The 19,320-nt window shown below is 50.4% G+C and overlaps 1 protein-coding gene across 5 annotated transcripts in view; it reads left to right on the top strand.

Moving 5' to 3' along the window:
• LOC139365259 (trinucleotide repeat-containing gene 6A protein-like) overlaps positions 1-10,264 on the top strand; it is a 72,489-nt gene extending 62,225 nt beyond the window's left edge. For all 5 annotated transcript variants that reach the window (XM_071102767.1, XM_071102765.1, XM_071102770.1 and 2 more), the window contains 3 exons: positions 3,703-3,776; positions 9,048-9,187; positions 9,800-10,264. In XM_071102767.1, the coding sequence (XP_070958868.1) occupies positions 3,703-3,776; positions 9,048-9,187; positions 9,800-10,151 (566 nt within the window). In that variant the 3' untranslated portion in view covers positions 10,152-10,264. The remainder of the gene's footprint in view (positions 1-3,702; positions 3,777-9,047; positions 9,188-9,799) is intronic.
• Positions 10,265-19,320: the final 9,056 nt, after the last annotated feature.

Genomic DNA, 19,320 nt, shown 5'->3' on the forward strand with positions numbered 1-19,320 from the left:
GAAAGAGAGAAGGAGAGAATTAGAGAACGCACACTTAGATTCGAATAGGACAGGAGAAGTACTCCAGATATAACAAACTGACCCTAGCCCCCCGACACATAAACTACTGCAGCATAAATACTGGAGGCTGAGACAGGAGGGGTCAGGAGACACTGTGGCCCACTCCGAGGACACCCCCAGACAGGGCCAAACAGGAAGGATATAACCCCACCCACTTTGCCAAAGCACAGCCCCCACACCACTAGAGGGATATCTTCAACCACCAACTTACCATCCTGAGACAAGGCTGAGTATAGCCCACAAAGACCTCTGCCACGGCACAACCCAAGGGGGGGGGGGGGGGGGGGGGGGCGCCAACCCAGACAGGATGACCACATCAGTGACTCAACCCACTCAGGTGACGCACCTCCTCCAGGGACGGCATGAGAGAGCCCCAGTAAAGCCAGTGACTCAGCCCCTGTAATAGGGTTAGAGGCAGAGAATCCCAGTGGAAAGAGGGGAACCGGCCAGGCAGAGACAGCAAGGGTGGTTCGTTGCTCCAGAGCCTTTCCGTTCACCCTCCCACTCCTGGGCCAGACTACACTCAATCATATGACCCACTGAAGAGATGAGTCTTCAGTAGAGACTTAAAGGTTGAGACCGAGTTTGCGTCTCTGACATGGGTAGGCAGACCGTTCCATAAAAATGGAGCTCTATAGGAGAAAGCCCTGCCTCCAGCTGTTTGCTTAAAAATTCTAGGGACAATTAGGAGGCCTGCGTCTTGTGACCGTAGCGTACGTGTAGGTATGTACGGCAGGACCAAATCAGAGAGATAGATAGGAGCAAGCCCATGTAATGCTTTGTAGGTTAGCAGTAAAACCTTGAAATCAGCCCTTGCTTTGACAGGAAGCCAGTGTAGAGAGGCTAGCACTGGAGTAATATGATCAAATTTTTTGGTTCTAGTCAGGATTCTAGCAGCCGTATTTAGCACTAACTGAAGTTTATTTAGTGCTTTATCCGGGTAGCCGGAAAGTAGAGCATTGCAGTAGTCTAACCTGGAAGTGACAAAAGCATGGATTAATTTTTCTGCATCATTTTTGGACAGAAAGTTCCTGATTTTTGCAATGTTACGTAGATGGAAAAAAGCTGTCCTTGAAATGGTCTTGATATGTTCTTCAAAAGAGAGATCAGGGTCCAGAGTAACGCCGAGGTCCTTCACAGTTTTATTTGAGACGACTGTACAACCATTAAGATTAATTGTCAGATTCAACAGAAGATCTCTTTGTTTCTTGGGACCTAGAACAAGCATCTCTGTTTTGTCCGAGTTTAAAAGTAGAAAGTTTGCAGCCATCCACTTCCTTATGTCTGAAACACATTCTTCTAGCAAGGGCAATTTTGGGGCTTCACCATGTTTAATTGAAATGTACAGCTGTGTGTCATCCGCATAGCAGTGAAAGTTAACATTATGTTTTCGAATAACATCCCCAAGAGGTAAAATATATAGTGAAAACAATAGTGGTCCTAAAACGGAACCTTGAGGAACACCGAAATTTACAGTTGATTTGTCAGAGGACAGACCATTCACAGAGACAAACTGATATCTTTCCGACAGATAAGATCTAAACCAGGCCAGAACTTGTCCGTGTAGACCAATTTGGGTTTCCAATCTTTCCAAAAGAATGTGGTGATCGATGGTATCAAAAGCAGCACTAAGGTCTAGGAGCACAAGGACAGATGCAGAGCCTCGGTCCGATGCCATTAAAATGTCATTTACCACCTTCACAAGTGCCGTCTCAGTGCTATGATGGGGTCTAAAACCAGACTGAAGCATTTCGTATACATTGTTTGTCTTCAGGAAGGCAGTGAGTTGTTGCGCAACAGCCTTTTCTAAAATTTTTGAGAGGAATGGAAGATTCGATATAGGCCGATAGTTTTTTATATTTTCTGGGTCAAGGTTTGGCTTTTTCAAGAGAGGCTTTATTACTGCCACTTTTAGTGAGTTTGGTACACATCCGGTGGATAGAGAGCCGTTTATTATGTTCAACATAGGAGGGCCAAGCACAGGAAGCAGCTCTTTCAGTAGTTTAGTTGGAATAGGGTCCAGTATGCAGCTTGAAGGTTTAGAGGCCATGATTATTTTCATCATTGTGTCAAGAGATATAGTACTAAAACACTTGAGTGTCTCTCTTGATCCTAGGTCCTGGCAGAGTTGTGCAGACTCAGGACAACTGAGCTTTGAAGGAATACGCAGATTTAAGGAAGAGTCCGTAATTTGCTTTCTAATAATCATAATCTTTTCCTCAAAGAAGTTCATGAATTTATCACTGCTAAAGTGAAAGTCATCCTCTCTTGGGGAATGCTGCTTTTTAGTTAGCTTTGCGACAGTATCAAAAAGGAATTTCGGATTGTTCTTATTTTCCTCAATTAAGTTAGAAAAATAGGATGATCGAGCAGCAGTAAGGGCTCTTCGGTACTGCACAGTACTGTCTTTCCAAGCTAGTCGGAAGACTTCCAGTTTGGTGTGGCGCCATTTCCGTTCCAATTTTCTGGAAGCTTGCTTCAGAGCTCGGGTATTTTCTGTGTACCAGGGAGCTAGTTTCTTATGAGAAATGTTTTTAGTTTTTAGGGGTGCAACTGCATCTAGGGTATTGCGCAAGGTTAAGTTGAGTTCCTCAGTTAGGTGGTTAACTGATTTTTGTCCTCTGGCGTCCTTGGGTAGGCAGAAGGAGTCTGGAAGGACATCAAGGAATCTTTGTGTTGTCTGTGAATTTATAGCACGACTTTTGATGATCCTTGGTTGGGGTCTGAGCAGATTATTTGTTGCAATTGCAAACGTAATAAAATGGTGGTCCGATAGTCCAGGATTATGAGGAAAAACATTAAGATCCACAACATTTATTCCATGGGACAAAACTAGGTCCAGCGTATGACTGTGACAGTGAGTGGGTCCAGAGACATGTTGGACAAAACCCACTGAGTCGATGATGGCTCCGAAAGCCTTTTGGAGTGGGTCTGTGGACTTTTCCATGTGAATATTAAAGTCACCAAAGATTAGAATATTATCCGCTATGACTACAAGGTCCGATAGGAATTCAGGGACACCCCGTAATGACATCCCAACACCCCGTAATGACATCCCAACACCCCGTAATGACATCCCAACACCCCGTAATGACATCCCAACACCCCGTAATGACATCACAATAACCCGTAATGATGGAGATTGATGAAGGGGGGGGGGGGGGGAACAATTTCATCAATTTTAGAATAAGACTGTAACTTAACAAAATGTGGAAAAAGTCAAGGGGTCTGAATACTTTCCGAAGGTGCCTATAGTTCCTGGAACCATGGCACAAAGGATCATGGGAGAACAAACACCAGAGCCGGTAGGGTACGGATTTGCCCCCCAGAGCCGGTAGGGTACGGACTGCCCCCCCCCCCCCCCCCCCCCCCCCCCCCCAGAGCCGGCAGGGTACGGATTGCCCCCCCCCAGAGCCGGTAGGGTACGGGTTGGCCCCGCAGAGCCGGTAAGGTACGGATTTGGCCCCCCATAGTCGGTAGGGTACGGATTGGCCCCCCCAGAGTCGGTAGGGTACGGATTGGCCCCCCCAGAGTCGGTAGGGTACGGATTGGCCCCCCCAGAGTCGGTAGGGTACGGATTGGCCCTGTAGTGGAAATCAAGTGTGTCTTGGTAATAATCGTCTGTTCTCTCCTGCCACTCAGGTTGTAGTTGGAGTGACGGTAGCAGCAGCTCAGGGAGAACCAACTGGCTCGTTCTCAAGAATCTCACAACTCAGGTAAACACACACACTCACACACACTGGCCTACTATCTACCAGTGTTGTAGGACTTGACTCTGACTTGACCAGTGGGGACTTAGTCAGAAAATCTCTCTTTTGTATAATTCAACATATTAGCTACAACAGCAAATGTGCAACAGTGTCATGAAATAGGGAAAACATGGTTTGATACTTTTAGGAGGACTACCAAGGGACTAGTGACTGGTTGGAGGACTACCAAGGGGCTAGTGACTGGTTGGATGACTACCAAGGGACTAGTGACTGGTTGGAGGACTACCCAAGGACTAGTGACTGGTTGGAGGACTACCAAGGGACTAGTGACTGGTTGGAGGACTACCAAGGGACCAATGACTGGTTTACTACTTTTAGGACTACCACCAAGGGGCTGGTGACTGGTTGGAGGACTACCAAGGGGCTAAGTGACTGGTTGGAGGACTTCCAAGGGACTAGTGACTGGTTGGAGGACTACCAAGGGACCAATGACTGGTTGACTACTTTTAGGAGGACTACCAAGGAGCTAGAGACTGGTTGGAGGACTACCAAGGGACTAGTCACTGGTTGGAGGCCTACCAAGGGGCTAGTGACTGGTTGGAGGACTACCAAGGGGCTAGTGACTGGTTGGAGGACTACCAAGGGACTAGTGACTGGTTGGAGGACTACCAAGGGACTAGTGACTGGTTGGAGGACTACCAAGGGGCTAGTGACTGGTTGGAGGACTACCAAGGGGCTAGTGACTGGTTGGAGGACTACCAAGGGGCTAGTGACTGGTTGGAGGACTACCAAGGGGCTAGTGACTGGTTGGAGGACTACCAAGGGACTAGTGACTGGTTGGAGGACTACCAAGTGACTAGTGCCTGGTTGGAGGACTACCAAGGGACTAGTGCCTGGTTGGATGACTACCAAGGGGCTAGTGACTGGTTGGAGGACTTCCAAGGGACTAGTGACTGGTTGGAGGACTACCATGTGACCAATGACTGGTTGACTACTTTCAGGAGGACTACCAAGGGACTAGTCACTGGTTGGAGGCCTACCAAGGGGCTAGTGACTGGTTGGAGGACTACCAAGGGACTAGTGACTGGTTGGAGGACTACCAAGGGACTAGTGACTGGTTGAAGGACTACCAAGGGGCTAGTGACTGGTTGGAGGACTACCAAGGGACTAGTGACTGGTTGGAGGACTACCAAGGTGCTAGTGACTGGTTGGACGACTATCAAGGGGCTAGTGACTGGTTGGAGGACTACCAAGGGGCTAGTGACTGGTTGGAGGACTACCAAGGGGCTAGTGACTGGTTGGAGGACTACCAAGGGACTAGTGACTGGTTGGAGGACTACCAAGGGACTAGTGACTGGTTGGAGGACTACCAAGGGACTAGTGACTGGTTGGAGGACTACCAAGGGGCTAGTGACTGGTTGGAGGACTACCAAGGGGCTAGTGACTGGTCGGCTACTTTTAGGAGGACTACCAAGGGACTAGTGACTGGTTGGAGGACTACCAAGGGGCTAGTGACTGGTTGGAGGACTACCAAGGGGCTAGTGACTGGTTGGAGGACTACCAAGGGGCTAGTGACTGGTTGGAGGACTACCAAGGGGCTAGTGACTGGTTGGAAGACTACCAAGTGACCAATGACTGGTTGACTACTTTCAGGAGGACTACCAAGGGACTAGTCACTGGTTGGAGGCCTACCAAGGGGCTAGTGACTGGTTGAAGGACTACCAAGGGACTAGTGACTGGTTGGAGGACTACCAAGGGACTAGTGACTGGTTGAAGGACTACCAAGGGGCTAGTGACTGGTTGGAGGACTACCAAGGGACTAGTGACTGGTTGGAGGACTACCAAGGTGCTAGTGACTGGTTGGACGACTATCAAGGGGCTAGTGACTGGTTGGAGGACTACCAAGGGGCTAGTGACTGGTTGGAGGACTACCAAGGGGCTAGTGACTGGTTGGAGGACTACCAAGGGACTAGTGACTGGTTGGAGGACTACCAAGGGACTAGTGACTGGTTGGAGGACTACCAAGGGACTAGTGACTGGTTGGAGGACTACCAAGGGGCTAGTGACTGGTTGGAGGACTACCAAGGGGCTAGTGACTGGTCGGCTACTTTTAGGAGGACTACCAAGGGACTAGTGACTGGTTGGAGGACTACCAAGGGGCTAGTGACTGGTTGGAGGACTACCAAGGGGCTAGTGACTGGTTGGAGGACTACCAAGGGGCTAGTGACTGGTTGGAAGACTACCAAGGGTCTAGTGACTGGTTGGACGACTACCAAGGGACCAATGACTGGTTGACTACTTTTAGGACGACTACCAAGGGGCTAGTGACTGGTTGGAGGACTACCAAGGGACTAGTCACTGGTTGGAGGCCTACCAAGGGACTCGTGACGGGCTGGAGGACTACCACGGGGCTAGTGACTGGTTGGAGAACTACCAAGGGACTAGTGACTGGTTACATGACTACCAAGGGACTAGTGACTGGTTGGAGGACTACAAAGGGGCTAGCTACTGGTTGGAGGACTACCAAGGGACTAGTGACTGGTTGGATGACTACCAAGGGACTAGTGACTGGTTGGAGGACTACCAAGGGGCTAGTGACTGGTTGGAGGACTACCAAGGGGCTAGTGACTGGTCGGCTACTTTTAGGAGGACTACCAAGGGACTAGTGACTGGTTGGAGGACTACCAAGGGGCTAGTGACTGGTTGGAGGACTACCAAGGGGCTAGTGACTGGTTGGAGGACTTCCAAGGGGCTAGTGACTGGTTGGAAGACTACCAAGGGGCTAGTGACTGGTTGGACGACTACCAAGGGACCAATGACTGGTTGACTACTTTTAGGAGGACTACCAAGGGACCAATGACTGGTTGGCTACTTTCAGGAGGACTACCAAGGGACTAGTGACTGGTTGGAGGACTACCAAGGGACTAGTGACTGGTTGGAGGACTACCAAGGGGCTAGTGACTGTTTGGAGGACTACCAAGGGGCTAGTGACTGGTTGGCTACTTTCAGGAGGACTACCAAGGGGCTAGTGACTGTTTGGAGGACTACCAAGGGACTAGTGACTGGTGTGTTACTTTTAGGTGGACTACCAAGGGACTAGTGACTGGTTGGAGGACTACCAAGGGGCTAGTGACTGGTTGGAGGACTACCAAGGGGCTAGTGACTGGTTGGAGGACTACCAAGGGGCTAGTGACTGGTTGGAGGACTACCAGGGGGCTAGTGACTGGTTGGAAGACTACCAAGGGACTAGTGACTGGTTGGAGGACTACCAAGCGGCTAGTGACTGGTTGGAGGACTACCAAGGGACTTGTGACTGGTTGGCTACTTTCAGGAGGACTACCAAGGGGCTAGTGACTGTTTAGAGGACTACCACGGGACTAGTGACTGGTGTGCTACTTTTAGGAGGACTACCAAGGGACTAGTGACTGGTTGGAGTACTACCAAGGGGCTAGTGACTGGTTGGAGGACTACCAAGGGGCTAGTGACTGGTTGGCTACTTTCAGGAGTACTACCAAGGGGATAGTGACATTGGCTACTTTCAGGAGGACTACCAAGGGACTAGTGACTGGTTGGAGGACTACCAAGGGACTAGTGACTGGTTGGAGGACTACCAAGGGACTAGTGACTGGTTGGAGGACTACCAAGGGGCTAGTGACTGGCCGGCTACTTTTAGGAGGACTACCAAGGGGCTAGTGACATTGGCTACTTTCAGGAGGACTACCAAGGGACTAGTGACTGGTTGGAGGACTACCAAGGGACTAGTGATTGGTTGGAGGACTACCAAGGGGCTAGTGACTGGTTGGAAGACTTCCAAGGGGCTAGTGACTGGTTGGACGACTACCAAGGGACCAATGACTGGTTGACTACTTTTAGGAGGACTCCCAAGGGGCTAGTGACTGGTTGGCTACTTTCAGGAGGACTACCAAGGGACCAATGACTGGTTGGCTACTTTCAGGAGGACTACCAAGGGGCTAGTGACTGGTTGGAGGACTACCAAGGGGCTAGTGACTGGTTGTGGGGACTACCAAGGGACTAGTGACTGGTTGGGGGACTACCAAGGGACTAGTGATTGGTTAGAGGACTACCAAGGGGCTAGTGACTGGTTGGAGGACTACCAAGGGGCTAGTGACTGGTTGGAGGACTACCAAGGGGCTAGTGACTGGTTGGAGGACTACCAAGGGACTAGTGACTGGTTGGAGGACTACCAAGGGGCTAGTGACTGGTTGGAGGACTACCAAGGGACTAGTGACTGGTTGGCTACTTTCAGGAGGACTACCAAGGGGCTAGTGACTGTTTAGAGGACTACCAAGGGACTAGTGACTGGTGTGCTACTTTTAGGAGGACTACCAAGGGACTAGTGACTGGTTGGAGTACTACCAAGGGGCTAGTGACTGGTTGGAGGACTACCAAGGGGCTAGTGACTGGTTGGCTACTTTCAGGAGTACTACCAAGGGGCTAGTGACATTGGCTACTTTCATGAGGACTACCAAGGGACTAGTGACTGGTTGGAGGACTACCAAGGGACTAGTGACCTGTTGGAGGACTACCAAGGGACTAGTGACTGGTTGGAGGACTACCAAGGGGCTAGTGACTGGTTGGCTACTTTCAGGAGGACTACCAAGGGACCAATGACTGGTTGGCTACTTTCAGGAGGACTACAAAGGGACTAGTGACTGGTTGGAGGACTACCAAGGGGCTAGTGACTGGTTGGAGGACTACCAAGGGGCTAGTGACTGGTTGTGGGGACTACCAAGGGACTAGTGACTGGTTGGAGGACTACCAAGGGACTAGTGACTGGTTGGAGGACTACCAAGGGACTAGTGACTGGTTGGAGGATTACCAAGGGGCTAGTGACTGGTTGGAGGACTACCAATGGGCTAGTGACTGGTTGGAGGACTACCAATGGGCTAGTGACTGGTTGGAGGACTACCAATGGGCTAGTGACTGGTTGGAGGACTACCAAGGGGCTAGTGACTGGTTGGAGGACTACCATGGGACCAATGACTGGTTGGAGGACTACCAAGTGACTAGTGACTGTCTTCTTCAAGGCTGTTACTTCCATTCCAACTCCTCTCTCCTCCTCTCCTCCCCTCCCTCCTCTCCTCCCCTTATCTCCTCCCCTCATCTCCTCCTTCCTCCTCTCCTCTCTTCCCTCCCTCCCTTCCCTCCCTCCTCCCCTCTTTCCTCTCCTCCTCTCCCCTCCCCTCCTCTCCCCTCCCTCCCCTCATCTCCTCCCTCCCTCCCTCCCTCCCCTCCCCTCTCCTCCCCTCTCTCCAGATGGATGGTTCTACTCTGAGGACTCTCTGTATGCAACATGGTCCTCTGATTACATTCCACCTCAACCTGCCGCACGGCAATGCTGTCGTATGTTACAGCTCCAAGGACGAGGCAGCCAAGGCACAGAAGAGTCTGCACATGTAAGGCAATTATACACACACATGCAACTCCCTCCTCCTCTTCATCCCTCGCTCTCTCTCCTCTTCATCGCCCTCTCTCTCCTCTTCATCGCCCTCTCTCTCCTCTTCATCGCCCTCTCTCTCCTCTTCATCGCCCTCTCTCTCCTCTTCATCGCCCTCTCTCTCCTCTTCATCGCCCTCTCTCTCCTCTTCATCGCCCTCTCTCTCCTCTTCATCGCCCTCTCTCTCCTCTTCATCGCCCTCTCTCTCCTCTTCATCGCCCTCTCTTCTCCCTCTTCATCCCTCTCTCTTCTCCCTCTTCATCCCTCTCTCTTCTCCCTCTTCATCCCTCTCTCTTCTCCCTCTTCATCCCTCTCTCTTCTCCCTCTTCATCCCTCTCTCTTCTCTCTCTCCTCTTCATCCCTCTCTTCTCCCTCTCCTCTTCATCCCTCTCTCTTCTCCCTCTCCTCTTCATCCCTCTCTCTTCTCCCTCTCCTTTTCATCCCTCTCTCTTCTCTCTCTCCTCTTCATCCCTCTCTCTTCTCTCTCTCCTCTTCATCCCTCTCTCTTCTCCCTCTTCATCCCTCTCTCTTCTCCCTCTCCTCTTCATCCCTCTCTCTTCTCTCTCCTCAGGTGCGTACTAGGGAACACTACCATTCTGGCTGAGTTTGCAAGTGAGGAGGAAATCAACCGTTTCTTTGCACAAGGTCAGTCATTGGCCGCTGCCTCCCCGGGCTGGCAGGCCATTGGCTCCTCTCAGAGCCGAATGGGCGGAGCCTTGGAGGGTTCCCACCCCTTCCCCAGCCGCGCCCCGGAGCCCAGTCAATGGAACGTCAGCGACCTCCATAGCTCCTCCCTTTGGGGCGGGTTGAACTATTCCACTAGCCTATGGGGCGCCAGCGAGGGCGGGAGGATCAACAGCCCTTCTCCAATCAGCTCCTTCCTCCCCGTGGATCACCTGACAGGGGGCGGGGACTCCATGTAAAGCCCGTGTCAGTCGAGTGGCGAACGCTGGACAGCGTGACGACAGACTGAGTCGTCTGGAATCGTTATTCGTCTCAAACACAAAGAAAAACAGTCCAAGACCAAAAAACAAAATGGCTCCTTCTCACTTACAAATATACAGGAAGGGGTTCACCATGTGGAAAATACATACAGGAAGTAGTGGGGGGGGGGGTCACCCTGTGGAAAATACATACAGGAAGTAGTGGGGGGGGGGTCACCTTGTGGAAAATACGTACAGGAAGTAGTGTGGGGGGGGGTCACCCTGTGGAAAATACGTACAGGAAGTGGTGGGGGGGGGTCACCCTGTGGAAAATACGTACAGGAAGTGGGGGTGGGTCACCCTGTGGAAAATACGTACAGGAAGTAGGGGGGGTCACCCTGTGGAAAATACATACAGGAAGTGGGGGGGTTCACCCTGTGAAAAATACATACAGGAAGTAGTGGGGGGGGGGGGGGGGGTCACCTTGTGGAAAATACGTACAGGAAGTAGTGTGGGGGGGGGTCACCCTGTGGAAAATACGTACAGGAAGTGGTGGGGGGGGGTCACCCTGTGGAAAATACGTACAGGAAGTGGGGGTGGGTCACCCTGTGGAAAATACGTACAGGAAGTAGGGGGGGTCACCCTGTGGAAAATACATACAGGAAGTGGGGGGGTTCACCCTGTGAAAAATACATACAGGAAGTAGGGGGGGGGGGGGTCACCCTGTGAAAAATACATACAGGAAGTAGGGGGGGGGGGGTCACCCTGTGGAAAATACGTACAGGAAGTAGGGGGGGGGGTCACCCTGTGGAAAATACATACAGGAAGTAGGGGGGGGGGGGGGGTCACCCTGTGAAAAATGCGTTGTGTTTTTTCCCTGCACATATATCCACGTTGTTTTTTCGCCCTCCTAAACAACACACATATCAGTCGGTATACTTGAATCACGCAGGACAATTCTATAATGTGAAGGACAGCAGAAAATGCCTTATTATGCTTCAAAACTGAAACCTAAAAAAAACTAAACTAAAAAGCTTTTGTCTATTTCATTCATGGTCCCTGTTATTGGAATTCCAATCATTTATGTTTTATTTAGTAGTTTTATTGTCATGTTGTTGTTTTGCTGACCATGTTGTTGTTTTTGCTGACCATGTTGTTGTTTTGCTGACCATGTTGTTGTTTTTTCTTCCACTTTTGCACTGAACCGTTATTTTTCTCTCAGTGTTTAATCTGCAATACAGAGGGAGCTGCCAGTTCCAATGTAGCTGTTTACTCAAGGACGTTCTTAGTGTGTGTGTGTGTGTGCGTGTAGTGTGTGTGCGTGCGTGTGTGCGTGTGTGTAGTGTGTGTGTGTGTGTAGTGTGTGTGTGTGTGTGCGTGTGTAGTGTGTGCGTGTGTGTAGTGTGTGTGTGTAGTGTGTGCGTGCTCTCCTCTCTGCCTTGGCACAAATACCTTCTGGTGGTATTGTGGAGAAGCAGTTTAACGATGTAGAGATGCTGATGTTGATGTTTAAAGAAGTATTTGCACCGATGTTGTGTTTTAAAAGTAGAGAACGTGAGTCTCTGCAGTGGGGGGGGGGGGGGGGGGCTGTGACTGGAGCCCCGCCCTGCCAGACTGGGGGGGGGGGGGGGGGGGGCTGTGACTGGAGCCCCGCCCTGCCAGACTGGGGGGGGGACGGCTGTGACTGGAGCCCCGCCCTGCCAGACTGGGGGGGGGGGGGCTGTGACTGGAGCCCCGCCCTGCCAGACTGGGGGGGGGGGGGGGGCTGTGACTGGAGCCCCGCCCTGCCAGACTGGGGGACGGGGGGACGGCACTATGACGACAGGGGCAGAACATGTTGTTAGAGACCAGCCTATTGTTGTGATGGAGGCAGCCTCCGGTTGTTATGGCGACGTCGTCCGGTTGTTATGGCGACGGCCTCGTTTTGTTATGGCGACGGACTTTGGTTGTTATGGCGACGGCCTCTGGTTGTGATGGAGGCAGCCTTCGGTTGTTATGGCGACGTCGTCCGGTTGTTATGACGACGGCCTCGTTTTGTTATGGCGACGGACTTTGGTTGTTATGGCGACGGCCTCTGGTTGTGATGGAGGCAGCCTTCGGTTGTTGTGGCGCCGTCGTCCGGTTGTTATGGCGACGGCTTCCGGTTGTTATGGAGACGGCCTCTTGTTTACAGGCCCTTAGGAGGGCGACAGGTGGGTGGTCATCTTCCTTCATTTTAAAAACAATAAAAAAATAAAAAAATATTGAAAAAAAATATTAAAATTAAAATAAAATCGCAAGAAAAAAAATATAAAAGGTAAAAATAAATGTTAAAAAATCTATACCACAACTCTATAGAGGACGAAGACGATGCTGAAACTCTGGGAACCGTGTTCTGACCTGTAGATCTGGTGTGGGGTCGGTCAGTGTCCTGACTGGGGTCGGTCAGTGTCCTGACTGTGGGGTCGGTCAGTGTCCTGACTGTGGGGTCGGTCAGTGTCCTGACTGTAGATCTGGTGTGGGGTCGGTCAGTGTCCTGACTGTGGGGTCGGTCAGTGTCCTGACTGTGGGGTCGGTCAGTGTCCTGACTGTGGGGTCGGTCAGTGTCCTGACTGTAGATCTGGTGTGGGGTCGGTCAGTGTCCTGACCCGTGGTTCTGGTGTGGTTCTGGTTAGACCTGAAATGGAGCCAGTGTCTCCCCAGATCCTCTCCTTGTCAGAACTGACTGTAGATCTGGTGCGGGGTCGGTCAGTGTCCTGACCCGTGGTTCTGGTGTGGTTCTGGTTAGACCTGAAATGGAGCCAGTGTCTCCCCAGATCCTCTCCTTGTCAGAACTGACTGTAGATCTGGTGCGGGGTCGGTCAGTGTCCTGACCCGTGGTTCTGGTGTGGTTCTGGTTAGACCTGAAATGGAGCCAGTGTCTCCCCAGATCCTCTCCTTGTCAGAACTGACTGTAGATCTGGTGCGGGGTCGGTCAGTGTCCTGACCCGTGGTTCTGGTGTGGTTCTGGTTAGACCTGAAATGGAGCCAGTGTCTCCCCAGATCCTCTCCTTGTCAGAACTGACTGTAGATCTGGTGTGGGGTCGGTCAGTGTCCTGACCCGTGGTTCTGGTGTGGTTCTGGTTAGACCTGAAATGGAGCCAGTGTCTCCCCAGATCCTCTCCTTGTCAGAACTGACTGTAGATCTGGTGCGGGGTCGGTCAGTGTCCTGACCCGTGGTTCTGGTGTGGTTCTGGTTAGACCTGAAATGGAGCCAGTGTCTCCCCAGATCCTCTCCTTGTCAGAACTGACTGTAGATCTGGTGCGGGGTCGGTCAGTGTCCTGACCCGTGGTTCTGGTGTGGTTCTGGTTAGACCTGAAATGGAGCCAGTGTCTCCCCAGATCCTCTCCTTGTCAGAACTGACTGTAGATCTGGTGTGGGGTCAGTCAGTGTCCTGACCCGTGGTTCTGGTGTGGTTCTGGTTAGACCTGAAATGGAGCCAGTGTCTCCCCAGATCCTCTCCTTGTCAGAACTGACTGTAGATCTGGTGCGGGGTCGGTCAGTGTCCTGACCCGTGGTTCTGGTGTGGTTCTGGTTAGACCTGAAATGGAGCCAGTGTCTCCCCAGATCCTCTCCTTGTCAGAACTGACTGTAGATCAGCGGTTTCACTGCCTGCCCCCCCCCCCCCCCCTGTCTTAAGATAAGGTAGAGAAATCGACGTGCTTCCTCCTCCTCCTCCGCGCCACTGTCCTCCCAGTGTGTGTGACGTCAGTGGGACTGAACCATAAAGCTGATCCCTGTATCTATGCATATTGTAGCCAATCACAAGGACTACAGACACGGGGAGGAGGGGCTTAAACGACGGCAAAATGTTTTAAAATATTTCCAGAAATTAATAATGTGATGATGATCTATATATAAATATATATATGACCTTGTTTCAATCTCTCTCATTGCCACAGATGGTGGTCAAGAGAGAAAAAAAATATGTAAACAAAAAACAACAACAATAATAATGATAATAATAATAATCGTGTTTTTTTGGTTGATTTGAATATTTTGAACAGTGTAAAAAAGTCCACATTTTCATTTTCTTTGTTACTTTGTGTCCTGAAGAGAAGATAAGACCCCCCTCCCTCCTCCCCTCCTCCTCTCCTCCCCTCCTCTCCTCCCTCCTCTCCTCCTCTCCTCTCCTCCCTCTCTCCCCTCCTCCCTCTCTCCTCGCCAAGTCCTTTTTTTTAACCCAGTCTGTTTACAACAAGAGCATGATTGTAAATGTCTTAACAGGTTAGACTGTAGTCTGTCTGATCCTGACGCTGTGTGTCTCTTAACGACTCCCCCTTGTTACTCCCGTTACTGCTGTCGTAGGGAGCAGGCAGTCATTTTACAATCACACCGGTGAATCAGGGGGGGGGGGGGCTTCTTCCTCGTACCTCCCTAGATGGCGCTCTGTCTGTCGTCGCTGCTGGGGCGGGTGGTTCGGCTTCTTCCTCGTACCTCCCTAGATGGCGCTCTGTCTGTCGTCGCTGCTGGGGGGGGGGGTGTTTCGGCTTCTTCCTCGTACCTCCCTAGATGGCGCTCTGCCTGTCGTCGCTGCTGGGGGGGGGGGGGGGTGAATGTAACCTATCGGTGGTCGTAAACACAACGCGTTTAAATAACGGAGCGTTTAGATTTACCCCGCTATTTACAATATTGATTGTTTTTAAGTTATGATGACGCGCAACGTGTGAGAGCTTCAGAACAGGGAGGAGATGTCAGCATTAGGACCTTCATTACTTTACTGACATTTTAGTATCTATAGAAACCAAAATAATAAAACTGTTGTTTCTCTCCAGTAGTTTTATTGGACTAGTAGAAGTTGCTAGTCGTGTGTGTTTTGACGTTGCGTTCCTTGACTGTATAAAAGCATTAGCGTACAACACAGACCCGGTTTGGGTATCACTCTGTTATGGACCTGCAAGTGCTGTGCCAGTATTCAACCACGGTAGATAAACAACCGCTCTACCAAATGTATCATTCAATCAACAATAATAATTGTTTCACTTAATTCCAGATTGTTGTTGTTGTTGTTGCTTATTTCACTATTTTTTTTTTGTTTTAACGAAATGTTGCAGGAAACATCAGAAACCAGTTTTATTTTTTTTTGTGTGTGTGTGAAAATTAACTTTATTGAAACGCTGAACTGAGGTGTGGAATAATAACTTTATTGAAACGCTGAACTGAGGTGTGGAATAATAACTTTATTGAAACGCTGAACTGAGGTGTGGAATTATAACTTTATTGAGACCCTGAACTGAGGAAATTTGGATTTGCACTTGGGATTGTTTAAAGATGGAAGGAGAGAGGACAGGACTAGGAGGCTGTCTGTCTCTCTGTCTGACTGGGAGGCTGTCTGTCTCTCTGTCTGACTAGGAGGCTGTCTGTCTCTCTGTCTGACTAGGAGGCTGTCTGTCTCTCTGTCTGACTGGGAGGCTGTCTGTCTCTCTGTCTGACTAGGAGGCTGTCTGTCTCTCTGTCTGACTAGGAGGCTGTCTGTCTCTCTGTCTGACTGGGAGGCTGTCTGTCTCTCTGTCTGACTGGGAGGCTGTCTGTCTCTCTGTCTGACTGGGAGGCTGTCTGTCTCTCTGTCTGACTGGGAGGCTGTCTGTCTCTCTGTCTGACTAGGAGGCTGTCTGTCTCTCTGTCTGACTAGGAGGCTGTCTGTCTCTCTGTCTGACTAGGAGGCTGTCTGTCTCTCTGTCTGACTAGGAGGCTGTCTGTCTCTCTGTCTGACTAGGAGGCTGTCTGTCTCTCTGTCTGACTAGGAGGCTGTCTGTCTCTCTGTCTGACTAGGAGGCTGTCTGTCTCTCTGTCTGACTAGGAGGCTGTCTGTCTCTCTGTCTGACTAGGAGGCTGTCTGTCTCTCTGTCTGACTAGGAGGCTGTCTGTCTCTCTGTCTGACTAGGAGGCTGTCTGTCTCTCTGTCTGACTAGGAGGCTGTCTGTCTCTCTGTCTGACTAGGAGGCTGTCTGTCTCTCTGTCTGACTAGGAGGCTGTCTGTCTCTCTGTCTGACTAGGAGGCTGTCTGTCTCTCTGTCTGACTAGGAGGCTGTCTGTCTCTCTGTCTGACTAGGAGGCTGTCTGACTAGGAGGCTGTCTTTCTCTTGGGCTGTGGTGTGTGTGTGTTAGTGTGTGTTGTTGTGCTCTGACAGGGTAGACAGGCTGGTAGTGTGGTGGTATGAGGGGTGTCTCTGTGCTGATCTAGCCCAGCAGAGGGCACTGTCACGTGGGATGAGCTTAACTACCTGTCAGGGTAGCATGGTGCTGCTAGCACAAGGCTAGTTGCTGTTGTTTCAGAGGCCCGCCACTCAGCCTGACTCAGGAAAGGGTTCCGATTGACTCTCAGCCTGACTCAGGAAAGGGTTCCGATTGACTCTCAGCCTGACTCAGGAAAGGGTTCCGATTGGCTCTCAACCTGACTCAGGAAAGGGTTCCGATTGGCTCTCAACCTGACTCAGGAAAGGGGTTCTGAATCTGATTTGGTTCTTCAAAGCTGTTCAGGGAAAACCATGCTCTGGGTACAAGTCTCCCCTTAACACAGATCTGTGATCGTCTCCTCCCTACATCCTAACCTTAAACCATTTAGGGAGAAGGGACCAGTGTCTGGGCAGGGCCAGGTAACTAAAGCCCTCTGATCAGTTATCACCGGGTGTTATTGTGTGCCTGTCGGAGTGGATGGTTAGACTAGGGACAAGCCGTCTGTCTGTTGAGACGTGATGCGGCACCCAAGTGTTAATCTCCTCTGTTTGGTGTGTCTCCCCCCCCCACTCTCTCTCTGTCTCTCTCTCTCTCTCTGTCTCTCCCTCTCTCTCTCTCTCTCTCTCTCTCTCTCTGTCTCTCTCTCCCTCTCCGTCTCTCTCCCTCTCCGTCCCTCTCTCTCTCCGTCTCCCTCTCTCTCTCCGTCTCCCTCTCTCCCTCCCTCTCTGTCTCTCTCTCCCTCTCTGTCTCTCTCTCTCTCTCTGTCTCTCTCTGTGTCTCTCTGTTTAACTCAACCCAGTGTAGTAGTATGGTATGTTCTTCGTCATTACTACTACTGTCATGCCAAACCAAGGAAGAAGAAGAGGAAGGAAAGGGACGATGTTGTTGTTGTTGTTGTCTGCTGGACAACGTTTATATGCTTGAAATCCATTTTTTTTTTTTTTGCAAAAGGAAGTTGAGGAATTTTAAAGAAAGTAAGTTTAAAGCAATGAGCAATGTACAATCCCCCTGATAGGTGCCGAGCCGCCAAACGTATTATCCTGTGATCATTAGTCTTCTGCCTGAGAGACGCTGTATATTACCATGGTTCTCCTGTCTGAGAGACGCGCTGCGTATTACCATGGTTCTCCTGTCTAAGAGACGCGCACCATGGTTCTTCTGTCTAAGAGACGCGCTGCGGTTCTCCTTCCCATCGCTGGTTAACAATGAGGCTCTGTGGCTTTTAGTTAAGACTTGACTGGGAGGAATCACGTGTCTCATTGTCATTTACATTGACCCTGGAAAGCTTTAGTCTATTATATATATATATATATCAGCACAGCACAAAGACCTGGGAGTTAGAGGGCTAACGGGGGAGGATTAGGGAGGCTAGCAAGGGAGGATTGGGGAGGGTAGCGAGGGAGGATTGGGGAGGGTAGCGAGGGAGGATTGGGGAGGGTAGCGAGGGAGGATTGGGGAGGGTAGCGAGGGAGGATTGGGGAGGGTAACGGGGGAGGATTGGGGAGGGTAACGGGGGAGGATTGGGGAGGGTAACGGGGGAGGATTGGGGAGGGTAACGGGGGAGGATTGGGGAGGGTAATGGGGGAGTAGGGTGCTCAAAGAGACTATGCAATGGTGTTATCCAGCCTTCCATGTCCATTCGGGGTTGGTTTGTTTATATCTAAAGGCCAGTCCACAGTGGAGACCTGGGCAGTGTTCCAGACCTGTCTCCTATGTTACTGCACTACTTATGACCAGGGACTCATAGACAGTGATTGCCCTCCGTAGGAACTACGGTGCCACAGCGCAGCCAGGGGGTCACGGTATTCCTAAAAAACATGTGTGCCATCACCTTTTCTACCTACTAGCCAACCAACCAGCCACAGGGGACAGCTATAGGCAGGAGGTTAGATTTACTGCTGCTTCTATAAAGACGTTCTATCACTGAGCGTTCTAGAATTCTATCAGCTAGAAGTCTCTCCTTTACTTCTATAGAGACATTCTATCGCTGAGAATTCTAGAGTTCTATCACTGAGAGTTCTAGAGTTCTATCACTGAGAGTTCTAGAGTTCTATCAGCTAGAAGTCTCTCCTTTACTTCTATAGAGACGTTCTATCGCTGAGAATTCTAGAGTTCTATCACTGAGCGTTCTAGAGTTCTATCACTGAGAGTTCTAGAGTTCTATCAGCTAGAATTCTCTCCTTTACTTCTATAGAGACGTTCTATCACTGAGAATTCTAGAATTCTCTCCTTTACTTCTATAGAGACATTCTATCACTGAGAATTGTATCAGCTAGAAGCCTCAGACCTTGAGATGCAGAGTAGAATATTGGCCTGACCTGTAAACCTAATATGCACATTGCTTTGGGAGGCTGATTGATACGATGTACAGAGAGAAACCCATGTCTATAATATGACTAATAATAAAGACTTGTCAGCTACAGGGACGGTGTTTTGGCGTTGTGTCTTCCTGACGGGGGGGGGGGGGGGGGGGGTTCAGGGTCTTTGTATTATCTCGTCTTCTTCGGGGGGAAACTGCACTTTCTGAAGGACAATCCTTATTTTGGTAACACAGAGGCCTGATGTAACGTTTAACCAAGGTAGAGACTCCAGCCTGCTCCTCCCACCGTCATCCCATGTCTCCTCCCATCGTCGTCACCACGACGACCACGACGATGCTGTCGTTCTGTTTGTCATTGTTTTTATTTCATAATAATAACGATATATATTATTATTATTTTTCTTCTTGGTTGATGTTTTTATTTTACTTTTTTTTTGTGTGATTATTTTAGTGCTATTAAAGAGAATGTGTACTGAAGGTGTTTATTAGGTTGGTTGGTGGACGGTCTCCTGGGCTGAGCCGACCGGCCGGCCGACCGACCGAGCGCTAGGCATATTGATAACTGTTTGTAAACCTTCTGGCCGTAGTGTCGGAACACAAAGCTGTATAACTTGGGTACAACCCTCAATAAAAAGACTAACAGTGATTTGACT

Source organism: Oncorhynchus clarkii, chromosome 13 (genome assembly GCF_045791955.1).
Source record: "Oncorhynchus clarkii lewisi isolate Uvic-CL-2024 chromosome 13, UVic_Ocla_1.0, whole genome shotgun sequence".
Lineage (NCBI taxonomy): Eukaryota > Metazoa > Chordata > Actinopteri > Salmoniformes > Salmonidae > Oncorhynchus > Oncorhynchus clarkii.